This window comes from Dipodomys spectabilis, unplaced genomic scaffold, assembly GCF_019054845.1.
Source record: "Dipodomys spectabilis isolate Male_0828 unplaced genomic scaffold, ASM1905484v1 ptg000297l, whole genome shotgun sequence".
Taxonomy (NCBI): domain Eukaryota; kingdom Metazoa; phylum Chordata; class Mammalia; order Rodentia; family Heteromyidae; genus Dipodomys; species Dipodomys spectabilis.
Window position 1 is genome coordinate 18,563,774 of NW_024870974.1, and position 22,582 is coordinate 18,586,355.

Below are 22,582 nucleotides of genomic sequence, written 5' to 3' on the forward strand. Positions count from 1 at the left end.
TGTTCAATATTGGTATTTCTCTCCCTCTTCACTCACCCAATTTCTGTTTGATAGTGGGTTTTTTTTTCCTTCTATCATCTGAAACAACATATGTTCATCACTCATTGAGGTAAGATGGAGAGGGGGGAAAATTAATACCCTTCTCCCTCCACTCACCTCTGGTTTCAATAGTCAGTTTTGGTACTTTGGTATATACAATTAATTCCACAGCTATCACCTTGCTCATAGAAACACATATAAATCAGATTGAAGGTGGTTGATTTAAAGTATGTATGTATGAGCGGTATGTAACCAGATAAGAGTGCCACTATTGATTAAATCTGAGCAATATAACTCATTAGTTAGCTGATCAAACATCAATATGGAATTTATTTCCAAGACTTCTATGTCTGTCAACACTTTTTACTAAACATCTTTAGTGAGGTGAGGGTGTAAAGGTAAAACTATGATGTGGAAGAAAAATAGTAAGTTCTGCTAACTCTCTAAGGTTTATTAACAGCTGGCATTCATTTCATTCTTATATAAAATAGAAATACTGCATGATCTTATATATTGTTTTTAAATTTTTTGGAGTAAATTTGATGCCATCCCTTGTTCTCTTTTAAGAACGAAGGTTCTGGGTTAGTCGGACTTTTTGTCACTGTAAGAAATACCTGAGAGACATAGTTAAGAGAAAAGGATTTACATTGCCTCGTGGTATTAGAGATTTCAGCTTGTGGTCTACTGGCTCCATTGCTTTGGTCTGAGCAGAGACGGAGCATTGTGGTGGGGAGGGGGTAGCAGAGAGCCATTCATGTCAGGAAGGCCAGGAAGTCAAGGGGAGAATGGAAGGGCCTGGGACAAAGTGTCTTTCTAGGGCTAGCCCACAGTGACCTGCTTCCTCCAATTAGGCCCTACAGCCCAATAATGCCATCCTATTATGAATCCATCAATGGATTTATCCACTGATTAGGTCAGTTCTTGAGAATTCAATCATTCCCATCCTACATTCTCCCATCCTACATTCCCTCCACCAGGCCTTTAATACATAAGCCTTTCACCTTCACACCTGACAGTTGCTTAATGATGGATGCCCAGAAATTACAAACTCAGAAACCAGTACTGTCGTTTATGCTTATTACATAGCTGATTCGAACTTGTCCACCGCCTACTGCTCAGCCCCTAAAACCATAAACCACAACAGTTGAAAACAATTCCACTAGAGTATTTTGACAGTTGCAGAAGTTTTTCTAGATTTTTATTTTAAAAATCAAGCCAAGCTCATTGGTACACTCCTGTGATGCCAGCTACCTAGAAAGCAAAGGTCAGGAGAATCAAGCAGTTCTAGCTTAGAAAGTTAGCGGAACCCAGTCTCAATAAGCCTGGCATAACAGAGCATGCTCATAGACCCAGCTATAAGCGAGCCATAGATAGGAGGATTGCTGTCTGAGGCTATTCCCGGGCCAAAATGTTGATATGCTAGCTGGTCAGGCGCCTGTAATCCTAGCTACTCAGGAGGCTGAGATCTGAGGATTTCAATTCATAGCCAGCCCAAGCAGGTAAGTTTGTGAGACTCTTAGCCCCAGTAAACCACTAGAGAACTGGAAGTGGTGCTGTGGCTTGAGTGGTAGAGCACTTGCCTTGAGCTGAAGAGCTGAGAGACAGTGCCCAGGCCCAGAGTTCAAGCCCCATGGCTGACAAAAAAAAAAAAATCTGTGCTAGTTTTGTTGACATCAGTAATTTAAAAAAAAAAACCTTTGGAGTACCCCTTCTCCTTTACATGTTTTTCTGTATTTTTGACACAATTTTCATTGATTTAGTGTGTGACATTCCTTAATCTGTGTCTAGTATCTTCCCCCTAATACCTTCTTGAAATCTATATTCAAAATGACACAGGGATTTTTTTAAGGATTTTGAATTTCTTCTAAATACCCCAAAGTCGCTACTCAAAAGTTATAGGTGCATTTTCCTCACAGTTTATTAGGGATCCTATTGAATTACAGAATGAAATCTTTGTCTCCTGCGTTCCATTTTGCATTGGTGTATAGTAGATTATAGCATACAACAAATCTTGTCCGACAGGAGATAAACCCTGGTATATGATTGTTTCCATTGGAAGTGTGGCAAGCCCTTAACTATTCCAGCATGAATAGTGCCATTATAATTATCATAATTGAATGTAAAAAACCAAAGGATAATGTAAGTTGTTCATGCAATTAAGCCAAAATGGAAGGCACAATGCCTTTTGTTTTTAGCAAAGTGTAATAATATTTTTCTCCTTTGCTACTGTTCACTATTGCTTTTAGTGGATTTTATGTCTCCACTGAACAGAATAGTAACATATGCCAAAGAAATTCAAGATAAAAATGCAACACAATATGCATAAAGCTTTATTGTTCCTTTAGGTTGTTGTCTTAAACTGAAGTGGACAATTTCCTAAAGTCTTTGACAACTGCACAGTTAGGAACTAAATACACTCAAGATACATATCAGGGTAGCTAAAGAGATGGGCCTCTCTCGTACCTGTCAAATTATTTTCGTGCAACTGTTTCTATGGCATTATTTTTACTGGTGACTGGGCAGGTTGATAGAAAGGAGAGATAATTAGCTGTGTTCAGGATTGCTGATGCACAGAACTAAAACAGGCCAGTCCTTGCATCTCAGAGACTATGACATTTAAAATTACCTGAACAATAGCAGTAGCCATCTTTGGACATAATTAACACCTTGCCTAATTAATGTCAGATCTATTTATGAAATGTGGTTTTATTCAAACTTATATTTTGCAAACTTTGGATTTGGGTGTTGTCTTATTAAACAGGGCAACTTCTTTTTTTCTTTTTCTTTTCTTTCCTTTGCTATTTTTTCTTTTTTTTTTTCATTTCCCTCCCCCTTCAAGTAATCAATGCACTGCTGAATGAGTTCATTTTAATGCACTCAATCATGCCTCTAATGTTCGTAGCTTACGGGCGCAAGCATCAGTAATGCAGGAATGTTATATGGCTTTAGTTTGTGCCATTTCATAAAATATTCATGGAATCAAAAATGTGCATCAAAATAGCGGCTGAGAGAATTACATTTATGTTCCTGCTTTTATGGCAACTTCACATTTAAACCCATTTGTGTTAATATCTAGTCAATCTTCCTACTTTAAAAAAAAAAGCTAAAATGGGAGAGATCATATACATTCTCCTTTGCTTAATATTTGTTCTAGGCATCTGCTGTGATACAACAAATATCTATAAACTTTCAGAGATATTGGGCAGAGAAGGGGAGGGGTGCAACAATTTGGATAATATCCAAATATATAAAATCTTATTTTCACTACATAGTGTCTATCTTAACATCTTACCAAGCATTTTGCAGTTTACAACATTGTCTGGGTTTTGTTTGTATTTTCAAATAAATGGATGTAATCCTTATTCATGTGAGCTCTGGATAACATCAAAGTTCCTTGTAGTACTTTTATTTTTAAGTGTGTTCTTTAGGTCAAAAACCTACAGATTCATACCAGACTATTTTTTCTGAAGTTATCATATAATTGTTAATTATGAAGATGCTGCTGCTGCTGATAATGATCGTATTACTACTACTACTACTACTAATAATAATAATAATAATGAACAGTAGCTTGGACTTCCTCTCTACATACCTAGGTATTCTTGGCTTGCAGCATTGTTCGTGGTGGTTTTCCAAAGATGTGTTTTCTGAGATGATTTGATAACATCGAAATAAATTAACCATGGATCACGTCTGTGCAGAGGCATTCCTGGAAATGCTGAGGTTCCATTTCTTTCCCTGATTCATGGGAGCTGCTGATAATCTGCCCAGATTTTTGCTTGGTGTAGAAGTGGGCATTGCTAGCAACCAGGCACCATGTTTGATTGTTGGTGCTACTTCCTTGTCCTGGTCATGGTAACTGTGATCCCAGTTACTCAGCAGTCATGACAAGGGTGAAGATTTGATCCCGGAGCCCTGTAAGGATCTCTGGGGATTTCCCTTTCCCATTCAGTTCTCTGTTCAGTTGTATTTTTGTGACACCTTTGTGAAATCACTTCCCTCTGCCCAGCATCTCTTCCTCAGTAGAAGATACAATGCTAACACTTGATCTTTTCAGGGGAAGAACATTCTTGGACATGTGGCTAAAATATTTGTCCTTTATCCAGAAATCTCACTGGCTTTCTATAAAGTTTATTTGATAAGAAAGGGTAGATTACCTATGAACACTGAAAAATCTGGTTCGTTCTTATCATGGATATTTACATTTAGCTTTGCATAATAATTACTGCACTTCCAGTCTTGGGGTATTGAATTTAGATTTCTCAGAGAAAATGGGTATACAATATATCTTATTAAATCCTAGTTAATATCAGGGTCCTTTTCCAAAAGTAAGGTCATTTTTAAGGTCCTAATCACAGTCAGAAACACAAATTGAATGGAAATAACGTCATTGCTAATCATGCTTAAAGGGAATATCTGCAGATTTAAATCACTGCCTTCATTGCATGAACATTCCTTTTTAATATTTTTAAATCAAATTTAACATTAAGACATGGACTTTCAAATTCCGACCAGCCTTTAGAAAGAGTGGTCGAGTCATTTCTGAGCTGATGGTCATTTGGATCAAATCATTTCCTGGGTTATATACGACTACCAAATAATTTTAGAAATGAGTCCCTTGCATAGGAGAAGGACTGGAAAATTCTACCGCTGTGTTGGCATTTTATTTAAAATGGCACTGAAGAAAAGAGCAGTGATCAATTTCATCTGTGGTGAGGTGTGAGGGGCGAAGCCCACTGATGGCTGGATGGGGCTGAACACAGGCGTGGCTGATGACATCCAGGGTACCCAGAGGATCCTGCTGCTGCTGCGGGGGGGGGGGGGGGCTGAACACAGGCGTGGCTGATGACATCCAGGGTACCCAGAGGATCCTGCTGCTGCTGGGGGGGGGGGGGGATGGGCATGCCAGGGAATTGACATGGAGTTGTGGTTGTGCATCAGACTCCTTCAGAAAGACCAATTCGACCCAGAAGAGTCTAGAAATCATTGAGTTAACCTTGGTTGATAACATGACACTTCTGCCCAGGCGTCGCTGAGCTTCCTGACTCTTGGTTTTCCTAAGAGTTCTCCAATGCGGGAGACCCATTTCTGTGGATTTTCAGGCATCTTGAATTCCTTATCATCACTCATCCGAATTCCTATTTATGTGTTTGTGTCATTTGATCCCATAGAAGCCTCAGTTTCTCTGTAATAAGAGAGAATAATATAATAATCATATCTACTTCATCAGTTAGCTTTTGGAAGGTTAAATAAGATGATGTGCCTAGAGGAATGTCTTCCATTTTGACAAGCACCTGAGGAGAATACCAGGAAACAGTGGTTTGCTGTTTGCTTGAACAGGTATAGCTCAGGCCTCCTCGTAGAGACCTCCAGTAGATCCTCTGAGATCCGAGCCTTGGCCAGCAGTATACCGGCTCCAGCCTGTAAAGCTCCAGTGAAAACCAAGTTCAACCTAAAAGACTATTGCTAACTACTTCAAGGTGCCTTCCGTAGTAACCAACTGAAGCCTATGTCCCCAAACCTCCATTACTTTTCTCCTGACTAGGCAGCCTGGGCTCTCCAGAAACCTTAGTTTCCCAAGAGTTGGTAAATCAGAGGGACATCTAGCTTACTGAGAATACACAAACACTGACCTGCCTCCTCTCTTTCTTCCACTCTCCAGTATTTTCTTCCGCCTCTCTTCTTCCTATTTTTACTCTCACTTCCTCTTCCTGACCCGATGTAGGCATAGACATCTGCTTGCATTTATTATTTGCATCATTATACTTCATTTGCATCCAATTTAATTAATTGGATTGTCTAGCGTGTCATCTCTTTCACAGTCCTTCACTGCTGTTGGTTTTTTTTCCTCAGAAACTACCTGGTTCTCTCTGTTTCTTGTGTCTACTATTCCCTATTCACAAGACCCAAAAGAAATATGTATCTCTACTTTATGAACAGAGGTGGGGGGAAAGCAAGAACTCTCATATACGTCTTTCTAGGGATATAGAGCTATAGTTTTAGGCAGAAATATAGTTGACTGAGGAAACATAACACACGTGCGTGTCACTACTCCATTCCAGTTTTTAAAAATGAGGGTCGTGGGTATTGGGCGGAAGGTGTTTTTGGCAAGAAGTGCTACAGGAGAGGAATGAAAAATGATGCCTGCTTCTGCAGGAAAAAAAAAATGAGCTGAACGGACAGATAGGGTCGTGAACTTCCACCTTGAACATTTGTGCAAAGTGAGAAAGGGATTGGGCATTATATTTAAAGGCTTCTCTTGTACAGTGTTTGTTGTGAAATAAACGTGTTGCGATCATAGCAACTTTGGCAAATGCAAAAAGAGAAAGGAAAACAATCAAGGAGAGAAGACAATCAGGAAAGAGAATCCATTACCCACATTCCATCTCCCACAGATAATGATTTGAAAGTGTTTGCCGGGGCGTTCACCAATCATACACACCTTGCTGCATGTATAAGGTATCTCAGTCATCTTCTGTGACCATAACATGGATGGCATTAAATTGGTTTTTACCATGCAAAGTTTCATGATGTAAGTGTGTAAACAGCAGCACAATGCACCTTCCTACAGGGTCTTTGCTGACACCTCCAGCATGGTACTGGAAGGGACCTTAGGCATATGCAGACGATCCACTACTGTTGGTCATCTTTCCTTGATGATACTATTCTTATTTGAATATGTGTTCTTTTGTTTAAAATATTTTGTTACTATAAGGTGATGAACAAAACAGTTACAGTAACATAAGTCAGATAATGAGTATATTTCTTTTTGGACAGTGTCACCCCTTTCATTCTCTTCCAACATTCTCCTCCCATCCCCACTCATAAGTTATATAGTGCATTTTGAACATAGTGTATAGTGAGTACCACTGCTGTATTTGTTCACCCTTTGTCCCTCCGTTTCTGTTCCCCCCTTACTCTCCTAATGACAGACGAGTGAACAAAGATGAAAAAAGAAAGCAAAAACAGCAACAAAGGAAAAACTCCTTGTCTCCATTTCATTTTGAAAAGTATTATTTTATGTGATCAGAGGCACATAGGCATTGTGACTTTGTGTTCCTCCCCTAAGAATGGGATGTGTGTTGGTTTTGATGTTGCTGCTGTTGGTTTTGAGACGGGTCTCACTATGTAGCCCAACCTGGCCTCGAATTTCTCCTGCCTCAGCTTCCTTAAAACTGGGATTACAGTCATGCACCACCACACCTGCCTTGTGTGTGCATCCTTTCATACTAATTTGGGTAACAAAACCAACATGACAAAGTGAAATTATATGCATGGTCCTGGCAGCTCAACTTGCACTCTCAATAAAAATCTGTTTGAAGAAACATATTGCGCTTATGCAGTTGGCAGAGGTTAACTTGTCCACATGGTGATATTGTTACCATATGTAATAACTAATAATAGCTAGTTCTGGTAATTCTTGTAATTTTTGTAGTAACAACTAATTCTTGTTTTTGCAAAAAGAATAAGCTGGATTTACAGAATATAACTAATTACTGGCTTCACTTTCATTGGCTAATAAATATTAGAAATGCTATTAGTATACCAACTAATAACACCAGTCATTTTTGGAGCACCAAACCTGGAACACACTGAGGATGTATTAATTCATTTCTCACAAAATTTGTGACAGATAGATCCTTTCTCAACCATGTCCAAACACTTTCCTGAGCATGGAGAAATTGCCATCCCTGGGAAAGCGGGGCGGGGTCCGGTTCAGATGGGGGCTCTGAGGAAGAATTCCTGCCGTACCACTTCTTCACCAGGCAGCTTGAGCTAAACTCTTAAACCTCTCTGAGCCTCAGCTTTCTCTTCTGTGAATTGGAATCACAGCAGACCTCCTCTACCAGAGTGTGTTGAGAATGAACTAGAAAGTGAATGTGAAGCATAGGATAGTTTCTACCACACGTGACACTCAATAAATGTTGGCCCATATGATTTCTATGTACAGTATTGCTGGACTTTTACACACAGTCTCTGAATCTCCACCATGGCAGTCAGCCTCTCTGAGCTGATGTCATCTCTCCTGCAGGTGTCTGAGGCCAAACCCAAGGCCCCAGAGAGCTGACCCCTTTCCCCATTTAACTCCTCCTCCGCTGTAGATGACCCTGGACTGCATCCCGTGCCATTACCCCTTTAACAGCAAAGAGCTTTTGAAGTTGGGCCTTGGCCCGTGGTTTATCTCCATGAATGTCTTTTTACTCCTCAGGTGAGCTGCAGAAAGCTGCAGAGCATTACGAAGCCTTCCATCACCTGACGCAGGGCCGGAGGTGGACGGACCAGGACGGCCGCGCCCTCAACCTGCTGGCCTGCGAGAGGCTCCTGAGGATCTACAGAGAGCTGGCAGACAAGATGGTGGAAAACGAAGATTACAAACAGGCCATCAAAATCCTGAGAAAAGCTTCGGAAGTAGCCAAAGAAGGTAGGTGGAAAAGAACACAGTCACATTGCTTTCTTTCATGGATAAACACTGGTTCTCCCAAGTTAAAGAAAAAAAATTGTCACATGATAGGGTGATTATTTCCTATGAAATGCAAAGACAAATGTCATCAGAATACTTTCAGACCTCACTATGAAACAGAGATGGCTTAGTGCTGACTATAAGAAATCCATTTGTTCCTTGAAAGCTTTATCTATAAAATGACAACCCACGGGGGGGGGGGGGGTCGTGTTGTAAAACAAGGAACCCACAATAATAGGATAAAGTCACTTGTGAGAAAGTTAAGGGAAAGAGAGAAGGGGAGGAGAGAGAGAAAGAAGGAGGGAATCTCTGTGTGTGCTAAGGGCTGTTTATTAATTCTCTCTTGTTAGATAATTGAGAAATTATGAGAAATATTTAGTTAGAACCTTGCCTCTAAAAGCCTGGCCACATCAGTGTCACCAGGCAGCACCATGGTGTGTGGGTCAGGGGAATTCCAGGAGTTTCTTATTGATACCACAGTAAAAATGCTCTTGTGAGAGCTGCTGAGATACTTACTGTTCCACAGCATTTGTGTCTCTATGAAACAAAGAGAAATCAGGCCACACTCACAAGCTTTTGACCTGCAAACTGAAAGAGAAAATACACTTGTATCTCTCTATCATTATATAGAAACTGCTGATAAAGTAGACTTTGTGAAGGAGAGAAGTAGTTCGGGTCTTGAAGCTGTAGTCTTGAAGTCAAGATGATTAGTCTTGCGGTTAAGATGATTAGCTCATGGAAGTATTTAATTGATTGGCTTATTAATTAACCGACGAGAGTAAACAGGATTGATTTTCTGGTTGTGATTTTAATCTATAAAGAGTAAAAATAGACGTCCAAGCTCATTCTCTCTGTGACTTCTTGGGATCATTGTAGTTGAACTATCCGCCAGGGAATGGCACTCAGAGGACGATGCATGCCAGTAGAGGACATGCTGCTGAATACGTGATGAGCCTTCTCCGAAGGGTTAAGTCCTGGCGTCCACCCCTCACTGCGATCAGTGTCAGCAGCACACTTCAGCCACATGAGACGTCACATGAGCGTTTCCCTGTAAAGGAATGCACATTAGAAAAAGATACTTTACTCAGGCCTCGCTCTGAGTGTGTTGTAGCTAAGATCAAAGAAAAGAAGGCTTCTTGGGTTTCTCCTTTCAGAAAGTACCTCACACAGCCAAAGACAGAGAGGAGTGTAGGAGACTCTTTCTTCTGGTGATGTAACAGTTCTTAGCACTTCTGTAGACTAAAGGTGATGTGTGCTCGTATTTTCCATGTAAGAGTGCACGCAGGTTTGAAGGTTGCGCAGTACTTCAGAGTTCTTCCAGCTGCTGACACCCTCTTGGATGAAGCCTCTTTTCCTATTGTCTCCTACTTTCATCAAGGAGCGGGAACCCCCGAGCTGATGTCTGCCTGATTTGGGAAGATGTGCTCCCCTGGCTGGCTCACGTAGTGTGTGCAGCACCCTGACACACCCTGTCGGCCAGATTCTCCACTGGGGCACCTCGGTGTCAAGCACAGAGCTCCTGATGCCTTTCACAAGATGTTTTCAAGGTTTACCCATCTTGTACTTTATCTTAGTACCTCATTCTTTTTTATGGCTAAGTAATATTCCATTGTATCGCTTTATCACATCTTCTTTGCCCAGTCACCCGTTGACAGATAGGTGACTTGTTTCCAACTTGCGCCCATTCGGAATAATGCGACCCTGGAGTTGTGTTCAAGCTTCTGGCGCTCTTTGGTGTGGATGTAGGAGTGGAATCAGGGTGATGGGAAAACTCTCTGCTGGCTTACTGAGGAGCCAGCAGTGTTTGAGTGTTTCCTTTTAGCCGCTTCTCCCTCAGCCCTCGTTACCTCTATCCCTCCACCTTTTTATTGCCACCATCTTAGTGAGTATAAGATGTAGAGCTGATTCTCACTTCCCTTGGTCTAATGGTGTTGGGCGTTTTTTCCCATGAGCTTACTGATTGCTCATTTATCTTCTCTGCAGACATGTCCTAAAGGAATTTTATGTGGGTCATTTGTCTATGATTGAGTTGTTGGAATTTTTTAACATATTCTAAATACAAGTCTTTCATTGGATATATGGTTTGAAATTTGTGTTTTCAGTATCACAAATAAGAAGACTGAATACTCCATTGATTTATATTTCATCCTAATAGTTTTATAAACTCTATTGAGACTTATCAGTTTCAAATGGGGGGTTGGTCGTCTGAGGAATTGAGCTTCATATTTCACATGTGTGAATATTTAGTTGTCTTAGTAATATTTGTCAAAATCATTGCTTTCATTGTCTAAATGTAATAATAATTATGAAGTCTGTTTTCTGGATGCTCAATTTTCAGTTTCATTTTCTTGTATGTCTATCCTATGGCAGTAATACATTTTCTTGATTATGCTAGCAGAATTTCAGATGGGAGAGTATGAAATTGGAAATGCTCTTTGTCAATGTTCTTTGGTTATTCTCATCATTTGCTTTTCCAAATGAACTTTGGGATCAGTTTCTCATTTTCTGGAATTTTTGATAATTTTTGAACCTATTGGTGAGTTGGGGAAATATTGCCCAATACACTAAGTTTTTCAATATGGATTATCTATTTGCCTATTATTTTATTTCTTTCAATTACGTTGGTAGTTTGCATCATGTAGAGCTTGCTTTCTTTTATTACATTTATAGTATTTTATTCATTCTTATTTTGTACTATCTTTAAGTAGATATGGAAAAGGATATATTTTATTCTTTTGATTGGTATTATAAATAGAATTCTTTCTTATTTTCATTTTCATTGCCTGAGTGTAAAAATGAACTTGACATTTGTATATCTATCTTGTATCCTGCAACCTTACTAAGCTATTTATTAACTTCAATCGCTTTTTAGTGGATTCCTTAAGACTACTGAATGTAAAACGATGTCATCTGCAAAGACTGTTTTGCTTTTCCATTTCTGATTTGGAAGCCTAATCTCTCTGACTAAAGCGAAGCAGAGCTAGGGGCCATCTCGTCTTCTTCCTGATCTGAGTGCAACTTTTCAGCGGTCTGCCGTTAAGTAGATGTTAGCTCTGATTCTCATGAGCTCGTGTTTTTGCAATCTGAGAGACCTCTCTCTCAAAAATCTCTTGTTCTATTGTTAGCAGTGGTAGATTTTCCTTTCTCTCCTTTTGGCCAAGTTTCCTTTTGTATAATATTAAATGTAAATGCTGGTACGCTACAAAACCCAAACAGTTGCTATTTCTTTAGCACAGTTAACCTCATTTAATATGACCAGTTCAGAAACATACCATCAACTTCTAGTGACCCAAGAGGTAACTTCATGGCATGACCCCTTTCTACATCTTTCCCTAACCCTACCCCTCGCCCAGCACCCATAATCCTATAGTGGAGAAGTAGTAAGGGCCCTGCTGTATTGTCAGAGTAAAAGTTTCTCAGACTGGACAGTGGACCCATCAAGTCTGCTAAAGAAAGATCCATGGAATAATTCTCTGCAGTCAACAAAACAGCTATAATAGGGAAAACATTCTATCAGTGGCCTTGCTTATCTGGTTTTGAGACTCTTAAAGCCACTGCTGCATGAGTTTAATTCAGTGAGCAGTGAGAGAGTGAATGCAGGGAGAAGAACTCTCACTCCTGAAAACCTTTCATGGCCAAAATGTGGCCTGGAAATCCAAGCATACTTTGTAAAGACAGAAACTAAATGTGGACCTGCCAGTATCTAACCAGGTGTTGGGTAACATTGGAGAACAATGACTTCCAAAAGGAGAGAGAAAAATAAGATTCTTAATAGGTCTTTCAAATACATTAAACTCACATTTATTCTGTAAATGTAAGTAAACGATATATTTACCAAATTGTATGAGGTACATCTAGTAGAACCATCTATTACACCTTTACTTATTTTGCTTTTGAGAAGAAGATTCCTGAAAAAATATATATCACAGAAATTGGAGAGACTAAAATTCTTACAAAATGATGATTAAATACATGGTCATTGATTAGCAAAGAAAAGTATGCCTCAGTATCAACATGTGCACAGAATTTTTGTACCCAGAGGCCAAGCCTGGTCATGTATTTCCATCCATGTTGTCACTGTTGGTTTTAAATTGCACTTTATCGGGACAGCAGTTCTTAATGAGTTGATTATCTACTCTGTTAGAAGCTTCGCTGACTGTCAGTTGTGTAGGGTGAGCATCCATCATTTAAGTGACTTACTAGCTACTTCCTGAGAGTAGTAGTACATGGGACAATTATAGATCTTTATACAGTGGACTAGCATAACCATTACTATGTCTGCCAAAGTTACATCATAATTTTAGCATCTAGATGGAATTTTTTCATAATTACATTACCAACATACTTTATTTGCCCTGTTGTCAGGGGCCAAGTAAGTCATACTTCTCTCAGTCTACTTTTTGTTCTTAATGCCCAGCAAGGTTTCAGGATCATTGGTAAATATGTAATTTTTTTAATGAATAGCTTTCTCCAATCTTAAAAAAATAAAGATTCTGTTTATTGTGATAAATCATTTTCTGAGTGGGATGGTAATTTTATGCATGATCGCTTTAGGAAATGACAGAATGATGGAAGGTGAAGCATCTTATTACTTGGGCTTGGCACATTTATCTGCTGGCGACTATGACACCGCACTAGCAGTAAGTAGCAGTCAACTTTTCATCCTTGCTCTTCTGGTTCTCATTACAGTATATGTTATTATAGGTTTGGCAGAAATGGGTTGGGCCTGATGTAACAGAATAGCAGCTGGGTGCTGTGGCACATGCCTGTAATCCACACCATTCAGGAGACTGAGAGCTGAGGATTGGGGTACAAAGCCAGCCAAGGCCAGACCCAGCTGAAAGACTCTTATCTCTAATTAACCAGCAAAAAGCCAGAAGTGGAGATATGGCTCAAGTGGTATAGCACCAACCTTGAAAGAAAAGACTAAGGGAGAATGCCTTGGCCCTGAGTTCAAGCCCCAGTACTGACACAAAAGAAAACAAGATTAAAAAAAAAAGAATAGCAGTGTTCTACATGTATGAGAAAGTGGAGCTTGTCATTCATAGAAGAAAGGATATGGTCAGTTACCAGGAAGTGCTTCAGGGTACCTGACAGATTTAATACAAGAGGAAGCGCACATCATGATAAAATTAGTGTGTGACTATTTGGTGGCCAACTATTTTGTGTTTGGCTTCAAACACAAAAATACCAAGAGTTCTCTTTTCTGAATGGGAATGAAGATTATTTTTCCTTCCTTCCTTTTTTCCCCTCTAATATATATAAAGTGCAACTCCCATTTTCACATGTATTTTGTGTAATAATAGTCTTACTTCATATGTTTAGTTCAGGATCTTACTTTCTCCTTGATATATTTATGCTAAGTAGGAGTCCTGTATTTGGGCTAGATGTTTTTCTCTGGCTTCCTTACAACAAATGATAGAAAACTTAGACTTTTCTAGATAATTCTTCCTGGTGCCCTGGGAAATTTAGAGACCATCAATGTGCACGCTTCTTGCTAGGAACTGATTTAATGAAGGGCGACCAACTTGTAAACAATTGTAATTCAGAGCAGGATGAACAAAGAGATTGGGAGGGAAGGGTGGTTTGTTCCAATATTGAAGAGCAGGGAAGTCCCCACTGAGCAGTTTTCCAGGAACAGGATTGATGCAGGCAGAAACATGGGAGTCCAGAATGACTGAATGTTAGACATGCATGCACACGTGCACGTGCACACCCATGCACACACACATACACACACACACACACACACACACACACACCACAAATATGCTCAGTGAACTTGGGGAACAGTGAATTATCAGGTTAAAGATGATGTATTAGGGATTCAAATTAGAAAGTTAATTGAAAACTAGCTTACAGTTAATATAACTGCACGACCTTGGGCTCTATTTCTCAATTGCCTCCTGTATCCTGTGGAGCTGGGAATATATATACTTCATAAGATAGAGTGGGTAAAATGATGGCCTTCCCCAAAGCGTCCATTTCCTAATCCTGGGAATCCATGATTGTATATGGAGTTTATTTAAAGACTTTGAGATGAGACAATTATTCTAGATGAACTGGGTTGGCTCTGTGCTCACAGACTAGAATCCTTGCAGGGAAACAGCTAAAGAAATTTAGGCAAAAGACAAGCAAACGCACATGACAGAAAAAAAGACCGTGTGAAGATGAGGACAAAGATGGCAGCAACACTGCCTCTCGTCAAGTGGGCAGATAAGGGTCCATTCTGCATCCCGTATCTTGAACATCATTTTCTACTCTTCATCTTCCCTGTGTTCTACTGACGCGTTCATTCTTCCTCTTTTCCCTTCCTTCTCTTGCTTTTTGTTTATATTTCCTTTCTCAGGTTAATAAAAGTCTTACCTCTATTTTTCATCTCTAGCTTATACAATTCCATTCCCCTCTAAAAATTGGAACCCTGATCTGCATAATAAAACCAGTAGAATGTAAGCTAGTTTAAGAAAGGAAGAATTCCAAATAGGCCATTGCCAGAATTGATAGCCTGCTATAGGAAACATAGAAATACTCTCCGGCTTTTGAATCAGGGGGTGCTTGCTACCAGGGAGACCACAATTGGGGAAAACCCAGGAATGCGCAGGATGAAGAAGCATTCAGTACTGCATCTAATTCATTTTTCCCATCATGCCACTCAGCTTTTGCTAAAAGCATGTAATTGTTTAACAAATCTCAGATTTTCACTTTATCTCTTCAATTAAGCACATTCACTTTTACTTTGCTTTTTGGGTATCATTTGCTTTTGTGGGATTTCCAGAAAATTAAGTGTAGGGAAAAATTCAGCAGATCCCACAGCAAACTAAACACAACTGACAATAGCACGGGACTGACTGAAAACTTCATTCTCTGCATGTCCTGAGCTGCATGGTGCACAGAACATTTACTTTTGAAAGTTCTTTTATTATTTCTTTATTATTATTTTTATTCCATTTGGTCAAAACTTCATTACTAAATCCACGAATGCAGTGGGATTACTGTACACTGCCTTGCTCAAAATTTAGGTCCTTTGTGCAATATTTCCAATATTTCAACCCTAGAAAGTTCCACTTGTTTGTGGTACATGATAATAGGACAAATCTTTCTTGAGGACATGATACCTGTTTATGTACGTTGTCTGAATCAGTTGGTCTATGACAGCAATTGCTTCACCTTTCTCTGTCATCCTCTGGATGAGAACAAATAGCAATGGGAAGACAGCTGGGTCTGGGTTAATGCGGGGTCATAAAACTTGGTTAGAGTTGTCTGGACTGTATAGAGTTACACTCACTAACAAATCTGTGATCGCTACCTGTCTGCGCGAAGTAAAGGCAGTAAATACTAGCATTTCTCAAATAGGGTGCACTCAATGTGCTGCTCAGAGGGTCTATTTATCAGCTCTTTGGAGCGAGGAGACAGCAAAGTGGTTAAGAAGATGAGCTCTAAAGTCCAACTGCTGGAGGAAGGACCCCCAGCTCTCCGCCAATCCGCGGTGTGATGCTGCCCAAGGGACTAAGCCTTTCCAAGCATTCGTTTCTTCACCTGTGAAGTGAGGACAATACCACCACCCAACTCCACCCAGCCTTGTTACATTTAAGAAAATGGAGGGAAACTCATGGGCTCAAACACACAGAAAGTCCTATCTGTTCTATCACCATGAACATATATTAACATTTTCAATCACACATATATATGAAAATCATCATTTTTTTTTCACTTTGGGCCAGCCACAGTACTCCTCAATCTATATTTGCATGGGTAAAAAATGCTTGTATGTAGTTGAAGTCTGCATAGTTGAAGATGATGGAAGGAGTTTTAGACGCATGCATTACCTGTTAAAGAATATCTCCACGCCACAGAGGAAAAGCTCTACACAGCAATGGCTTTCTACTTGTAAAGTGGCCACTTTCTACTTGAAGTGGCAGAAGGCTTTCGCTGTACAGTCTTTGTACTACGGGGGGTGACTGCAGAGTAGAAAGGACATGGTGAAACGCGGCTAAGGCCTGGGTTCAAGTCCTGGTCACTGTATGCTAGCTATATGATCTCGGGTTAGTCATTTCACTTTTTGGAGACACAGTTTCATTAATAAAATAAGTAGCTCAATGGAAGACTCACTATGTTTCTGTGAATAAATATCAAATGAAACAAATACATGTTTATACATTCAGTGATTTTCAACTGTAAGATACTATTGTTACTAGAGGCTATAATTAACACTGAATAATAATATCCTAAATATATGATCAAAGGCAATATTTGATATCTGTTCAAAGGGACTGTTTCTATTCTTAATTTTCTTTAAATGCAATTTACAAGTATTCTTATGTGTCAATCACAGAATGTTTAACTCTACCTTTACATTGGCACATTTAAAAACTTTTTATTATCTTTAGGAAACTACTAATTAAAAGTAGTTTATGAATACAATATATCCTGATCAATGTCGTGAATATTTTGTTCATCTATGCCTTCATTCCTATGTCCTCCTTCCCCGCCCCCCCCACCTGCCCAAAGACAGATCAATGAACAAGACAAAAAGAAAAAATCCTCTTGTTTTTTTCAACGTCGCATATTTTTTACATGGAAATAAGATAAGCCAGTATTTTATGGAGAACTTTGATTACTAACTTATTAATCATTTTTCTTTGAGTGAAAACAAATGACATTAATCCAAGGGAGGGAATTCGAGTTCTCCTTGCAATGACCTATCGGGGCTATTCACTACTCACTAACCAGAAACGGTTTTTACGTGCCTGTGGGCAATCCTCAGCATTTGGCCTGTGCTCTTGGTTCCATGGCTCCGTATCTGAGGGGAGGCTGGTAGATGGGAATTGTGGCCTCTTGCTTTCAGAGGAGTCTGGTTGGCACTAGACACAGCCCTGCAGACAATCCTGCTTGCAGCCAGTTTGCCTCCCACTCCGACGTAGGTGCTCGAGGGGGCACTGCTGCCCATCTTGGCTGTGAGATCAGGGTCCCGCTGTCACCATCCTCCATTGGGATTCCCATCTGCTTCAGCCTGGTCTCATGACCCACCTTAGACAGTCTCCTTCTTAACAGCCGCTCAGAGCAGGCCTAGGATTTTTCTATCTGACGAGTGGGCCCATAGAAAACTGGAACTGTGGAGAATTAATGCCCTTGGGACTCAACCAATGAAAGATGATTTCCTCGTCTCTCCACTGGAATTCAGGCTTGTTTCTGCACTGCTACTCCATGTACTCCAGACTGACAGTGGAGCCCACTGGCAAGTGGGGAGGTGAGAGCGTTCTTTCTGTGGACTTCCTCCTTCCCAATTCTTCTGGTAGAGGACCCCCCCCCCCCCGCCCCGCCCCGCCACACTACTGCCAACCCCCAAGTTAAATAACTTGTGTCAAATCCATGTCTTAAGGTTGGCTCTGGAGAAACTCAAACCCTGACTGTAAGGTTGTTAGTTTCACAGTGCAGAAAAAGACTCACCTGTATGGCCCACACTTCTAACAGAAACTCAGAAAAGTCCTCATACGATCTCATAAAATATCTGAAAATATGTATTGGAGCAAGAACAACGTAACACATTTAGGTTGAAATCGAAAGTGTCTCTGTTAAATTATTTTGTGTCATTACACTTATCAGTTGTACAAGGGAGCTCATTGTGACATTTCTACATTTCTATGCGTGCATCCAGTGTACCTTGTTCTAGCTCATCCCCCCCCCCCCCCCCGCCCATCCCCATCACTCACCCTCCTGCAAACAATTTAACAGGACATAGTTCTGTTTTCCAAAGTACTTTGACCACGTTTCCCTTCCTTCACCCTCACGGTATTGAGTCAGTCACACTGCTTAGAGCAGAGCGCATTTTTCTTGTTGGTCTGTATCCACCTTCTCTTTGTTCTTAAAGAACGTCTCTCCATCCTCTCTCCTCTTACTCGTTTTCTAACAGAGGGCTTCTCTACTCCAACTCTAAGAGTTTTTCTGGGTAGATCTGCCCATGCGTGGCCTGGCTACCAAAGTGTTGATCACACATGACGTATCACGGTGTCCAACCAGCTGACACTCCTAAAACAGTGCCTGGATTTGACTTTCTTTGTTTCTTGCCTCTAAATATGGCTTTTGTACAGAAGAATGCTAAACCCTCTCATGAAATGCTCACACACACACACACACAAAGCTGTTATACATATCTGTGGCATCACCTCTTCATCCTTGAGGAACTGACATTTGAGAACAAGGTTGGTGTCTTCATTCACTTCCTTCTCCCTCTTTTTTTTTTTAACCATGACTAGCAATTATCACCATTATCATTTGAAAAACAAGATGAGGGTCAGTAAAGGACATGCTTCAGGAAAATGGAGAATTAATCTTAAACATTTTCTTAGTTATTAATTGAACATATTAAGGAGAAAAATTGAAAATATTGGATAAACTAGGTTTTTATATAGATTAAATAGTAGTCTAATATTAATGATTTTTTTCAAAGTAACCAAAATAGGTTACTTTATTGAGCACTAATTATTCTGAATAATCTGTAAAGTCACTATTGCAGGTTAATTGAAGATCAAATAATTGTCTCTACTCCAGATGTATTGGAGAATAGATTGCTAGGGATTGAACCCAGGGACTCATGCCATACAAATGCTGTGACACTGAGCTATACTCACAGCCCCTATCTGGATAACTTTCAAGTTGCTGAATTACACACACACACACACACACACACACACACACACACACACCCCTACACCTTTATTTTCTGCACTTGGAAGGCTGAAATGGGAGGATTTCAAGTTTGAGGCAAGCCTTTGGCTACATAGTAAGATCTAGTCTTACCTTAGGTACATGGCAAAATCCTATCCGAGATCAAAACTACACAAATGAAACCAAAAATCAAAGCAACAAGGGGGAAAAAACAGTTCAGCTACAGTTTTACTCATTGTCTTCGATGAAGTATATGTAATTTGGCTAAATTTACAGTGAAGTATGAGCCTCGCCCTCTTCCTGACACACACGTCTCATCCGATAACCATCTCCTGGCTCTCCCAGGTATGGTGCCTCCTCCTCTTCCCCAGACCCTGGAGCACCGTGTGCTAACAGCTGTGCCATTGCCTCTAGGTCTGTCACACAATTAGTCTTGTGATGAACTATGCAGGTTGCTTTATTGCTCCAGAGAACATTTTCATATGTTAGGCCTTGAACTTTAAGGAGTGCACATACATTATGATCCATATGTTCCTTACCGTTCAGTGGCGTTGAGCGGCCAGTTCTCAGGCTCTTGAAGTTCATCTTCTTTGGAAAGGACCAAATAAATACTCTTGTCTATCTGTTCATTTGCTTTATACAAATACTAGAAATGTGTGCACTATTTCTTAAAATGTGAATGACTAGAAACAAAAGATCCAGCAGCTTTGTGAAGAGCTACTGTAGCAGCGATTTATGAATGAGCAAGATAATCGTGAAGTTTTGATTCAAGTGATATTCTGGATCTCGAGGGTATTGGAAACCAGTTTTCACATGTTTAAAATGACAACATAATTGATTACTAGAAATGAATGCTGATATTTAGACTTTGCAGTCCTTCCTGACCATAAAACATCTCATAATTTCAGTCTAAGTTTATGAGTTAAATTCCTGTTTTAAAAAAAATAGCAGTTTTCTCTTTTTTTGCCTTTCTAATTTTATATAATTCTTCCAGCATTTAGGTGTTAGCTGCTTTCACTTATGAAAAATACTTTTATGTATTTGTCATTTACAAAGAAGACAAAAATGCATTATGGAATTTCTAATTAAATCAAGTAAAATTTATAAAGAGTTAAAACCCAATTAATAAAGAAAGTAAAAAATATTCAACTTACTATGAGTCTATTCTACAGAATAGAATGCTCTTGCTGTGATTCTGTTTCTTTGACAGAGAAACTTAGGACAAATTATTGCTGTAAAGTTACTGTTTTAGTGTGGAGGAAAGTTGTAACTTTAAATACAAAGATTATAGTAGCAAAATTGCAAAGTGCTTTTATAATCCCCAAATTATTAAAACACATTTTTATAAACTTTTAAAATATATTTTTTTCCAAGTAAAGCTAACCACTCAAAAAAGAATTAAGTAGGGCTGGGAAGTGGTAGAGTGTGTGCCTTCCATGTATGAGGCCCTGGGTTTGATTCCTCAGCATCACTTAAGCAGAAAAAGATGGAAGTGGAGCTATGGCTCAAGTGGTAGAGTGCTAGCCTTGATCTGAAGAGCTGAGGGATAGCATCCAGGCCCATAGTTTAAGCCCCATGACTGACAAAAAAGAATTCAATAAAATCACATTTGGAGTCTTATCTCTTAAATTCTGATGAATCACAATTTTGAGTAATATTATTTCTATGTAGGTTGAAGTGAATCCATTTTCTGTTGGTGGTGGTAGTGGTCATGGGGGCTTGAACTCAGGGCCTGGGTGCTGTCCCTGAACAATTTTGCTTAAAGCCAGTGCTCTAGCTTTGAACCACAGCATCACTTCCATTTTCCTAGGGGTTAATTGGAGATAAGAGTCTCACAGACTTTCCTGCTTGGGCTGACTTTGAACCACAATCCCCAGATCTCAACCTCCTGAGAAGCTAGGAATACAAGCATGAGCCACCCACATCTGGTGTGAATACATTTTTAAAATTAGGAAATTTTGCTATTTTTGTAGATATATGAAAAAATAAAATATAGATATAAATATATTTAACATTAAAATATAATGCATGCATATTTGTTACACATTATGAATTTCTATGTTTAATATAAACATATCAGACATATATTGACAATATACATATTATAATATGTTGCTAGCTAAGTATAATAATACATAATAGAGTATCCACCTGGTCCTGGATACTTTGAGCATTTCTGTCTAAGCACCATGTCTGAAACGAAGATGAAGCAAATACTACCAGCATTATTTGTGTGCTAGTGGAGCTGTGTGTGTGTGTGCGTGTGTGCATGCGTGCACATGTATGTGTGGAGTGGCTATGATGTGAATGGAATGAGGTCACAAATGGAGGACATAGGGTCTGTCACTATCTAATGGCCTCTGAAGGACCCCAAGACTCTACTAAGCTTGTGTAGCTAGGTTTCCTTCTCCTGTACAATGAGGCAGTCACATTGCTATAAGGTTTAAGTGAGATGAAATATAGTGTTTCTAGCACCTAGTAAACGTTCAATAGCACTGTGTTTTGTTTGAACAAGATTTTTTTTTTTATTTTTTATTTTTTTGGGGTCTGGTAGTGGGGCCTGAACTCTGGGCCTGGGCGCTGTCCCTCAGCTCTTCAGCTCAAGGCTAGTGCTCTACCACTTGAGCCACAGCGCCACTTCTGGCTTTTTTCTTTTTGCTTATGTGGTGCTGAGGAATCGAACCCAGGGCCTCGAGCATGCAAGGCAAGCGCTCTACCACTGAACCACCTTCCCAGCCCTGAATGAGATTTTTAATTTGTGTATTTTTGACTCAGGAATTATCTATCTCAGATTTGATCTAAGGGATATAACTAGTCACATGTGACTATTTAGGTATAATATTATTTGTGTAATAACTATTAACATATACAGAGATTTATCCATAATTCTTATGAACAACTTTATAAGTACATTAATTTTATTAATTTATTAATTTTAACTTTATAAGGCATTAATTGTTGAGTATCCTGTGATGAAATGGAATGTAGACAATAGAAGTTACACAATAAATACTTTATAAAAATAAAATATTATTGATACATTGAACAGAAAAATCAGGTTCAAAACAATAAACATTATGACCCTACTTATATATGTATATATATACATATACATATAATGTGCAGGTAAATATATATAAAGATATGTATATATAAACATATATACATATAATTGTATATATGTAAATGCTAGTGACATCAAAATGTTTTCAATGATAATCTACGGAAGTTGAAATCATAAATGACTTTAATTTCTTATTATAGGGGTGGAAGGCAATGAGTTCCGTATTGTCAACATCTACAATTCACCTATATTGATTTTTGTTTCTGCAGAGGGAAACATTATTTGAAAACTAACTATTTCTTTCCATTCTGTTAAAATTGGAAAGGCTTTCTTTGATGTTTTCAGTAGGTTTT

The 22,582-nt window shown here is 39.3% G+C and overlaps 1 protein-coding gene across 2 annotated transcripts in view; it reads left to right on the forward strand.

Annotated features, from left to right (window-relative positions):
• Ttc29 (tetratricopeptide repeat domain 29) overlaps positions 1-22,582 on the forward strand; it is a 127,531-nt gene that overhangs the window by 37,096 nt on the left and 67,853 nt on the right. For both annotated transcript variants that reach the window (XM_042701819.1, XM_042701820.1), the window contains exons 6-7: positions 8,249-8,461; positions 13,055-13,140. In XM_042701819.1, coding sequence (XP_042557753.1) covers positions 8,249-8,461; positions 13,055-13,140 — 299 coding nt within the window. The remainder of the gene's footprint in view (positions 1-8,248; positions 8,462-13,054; positions 13,141-22,582) is intronic.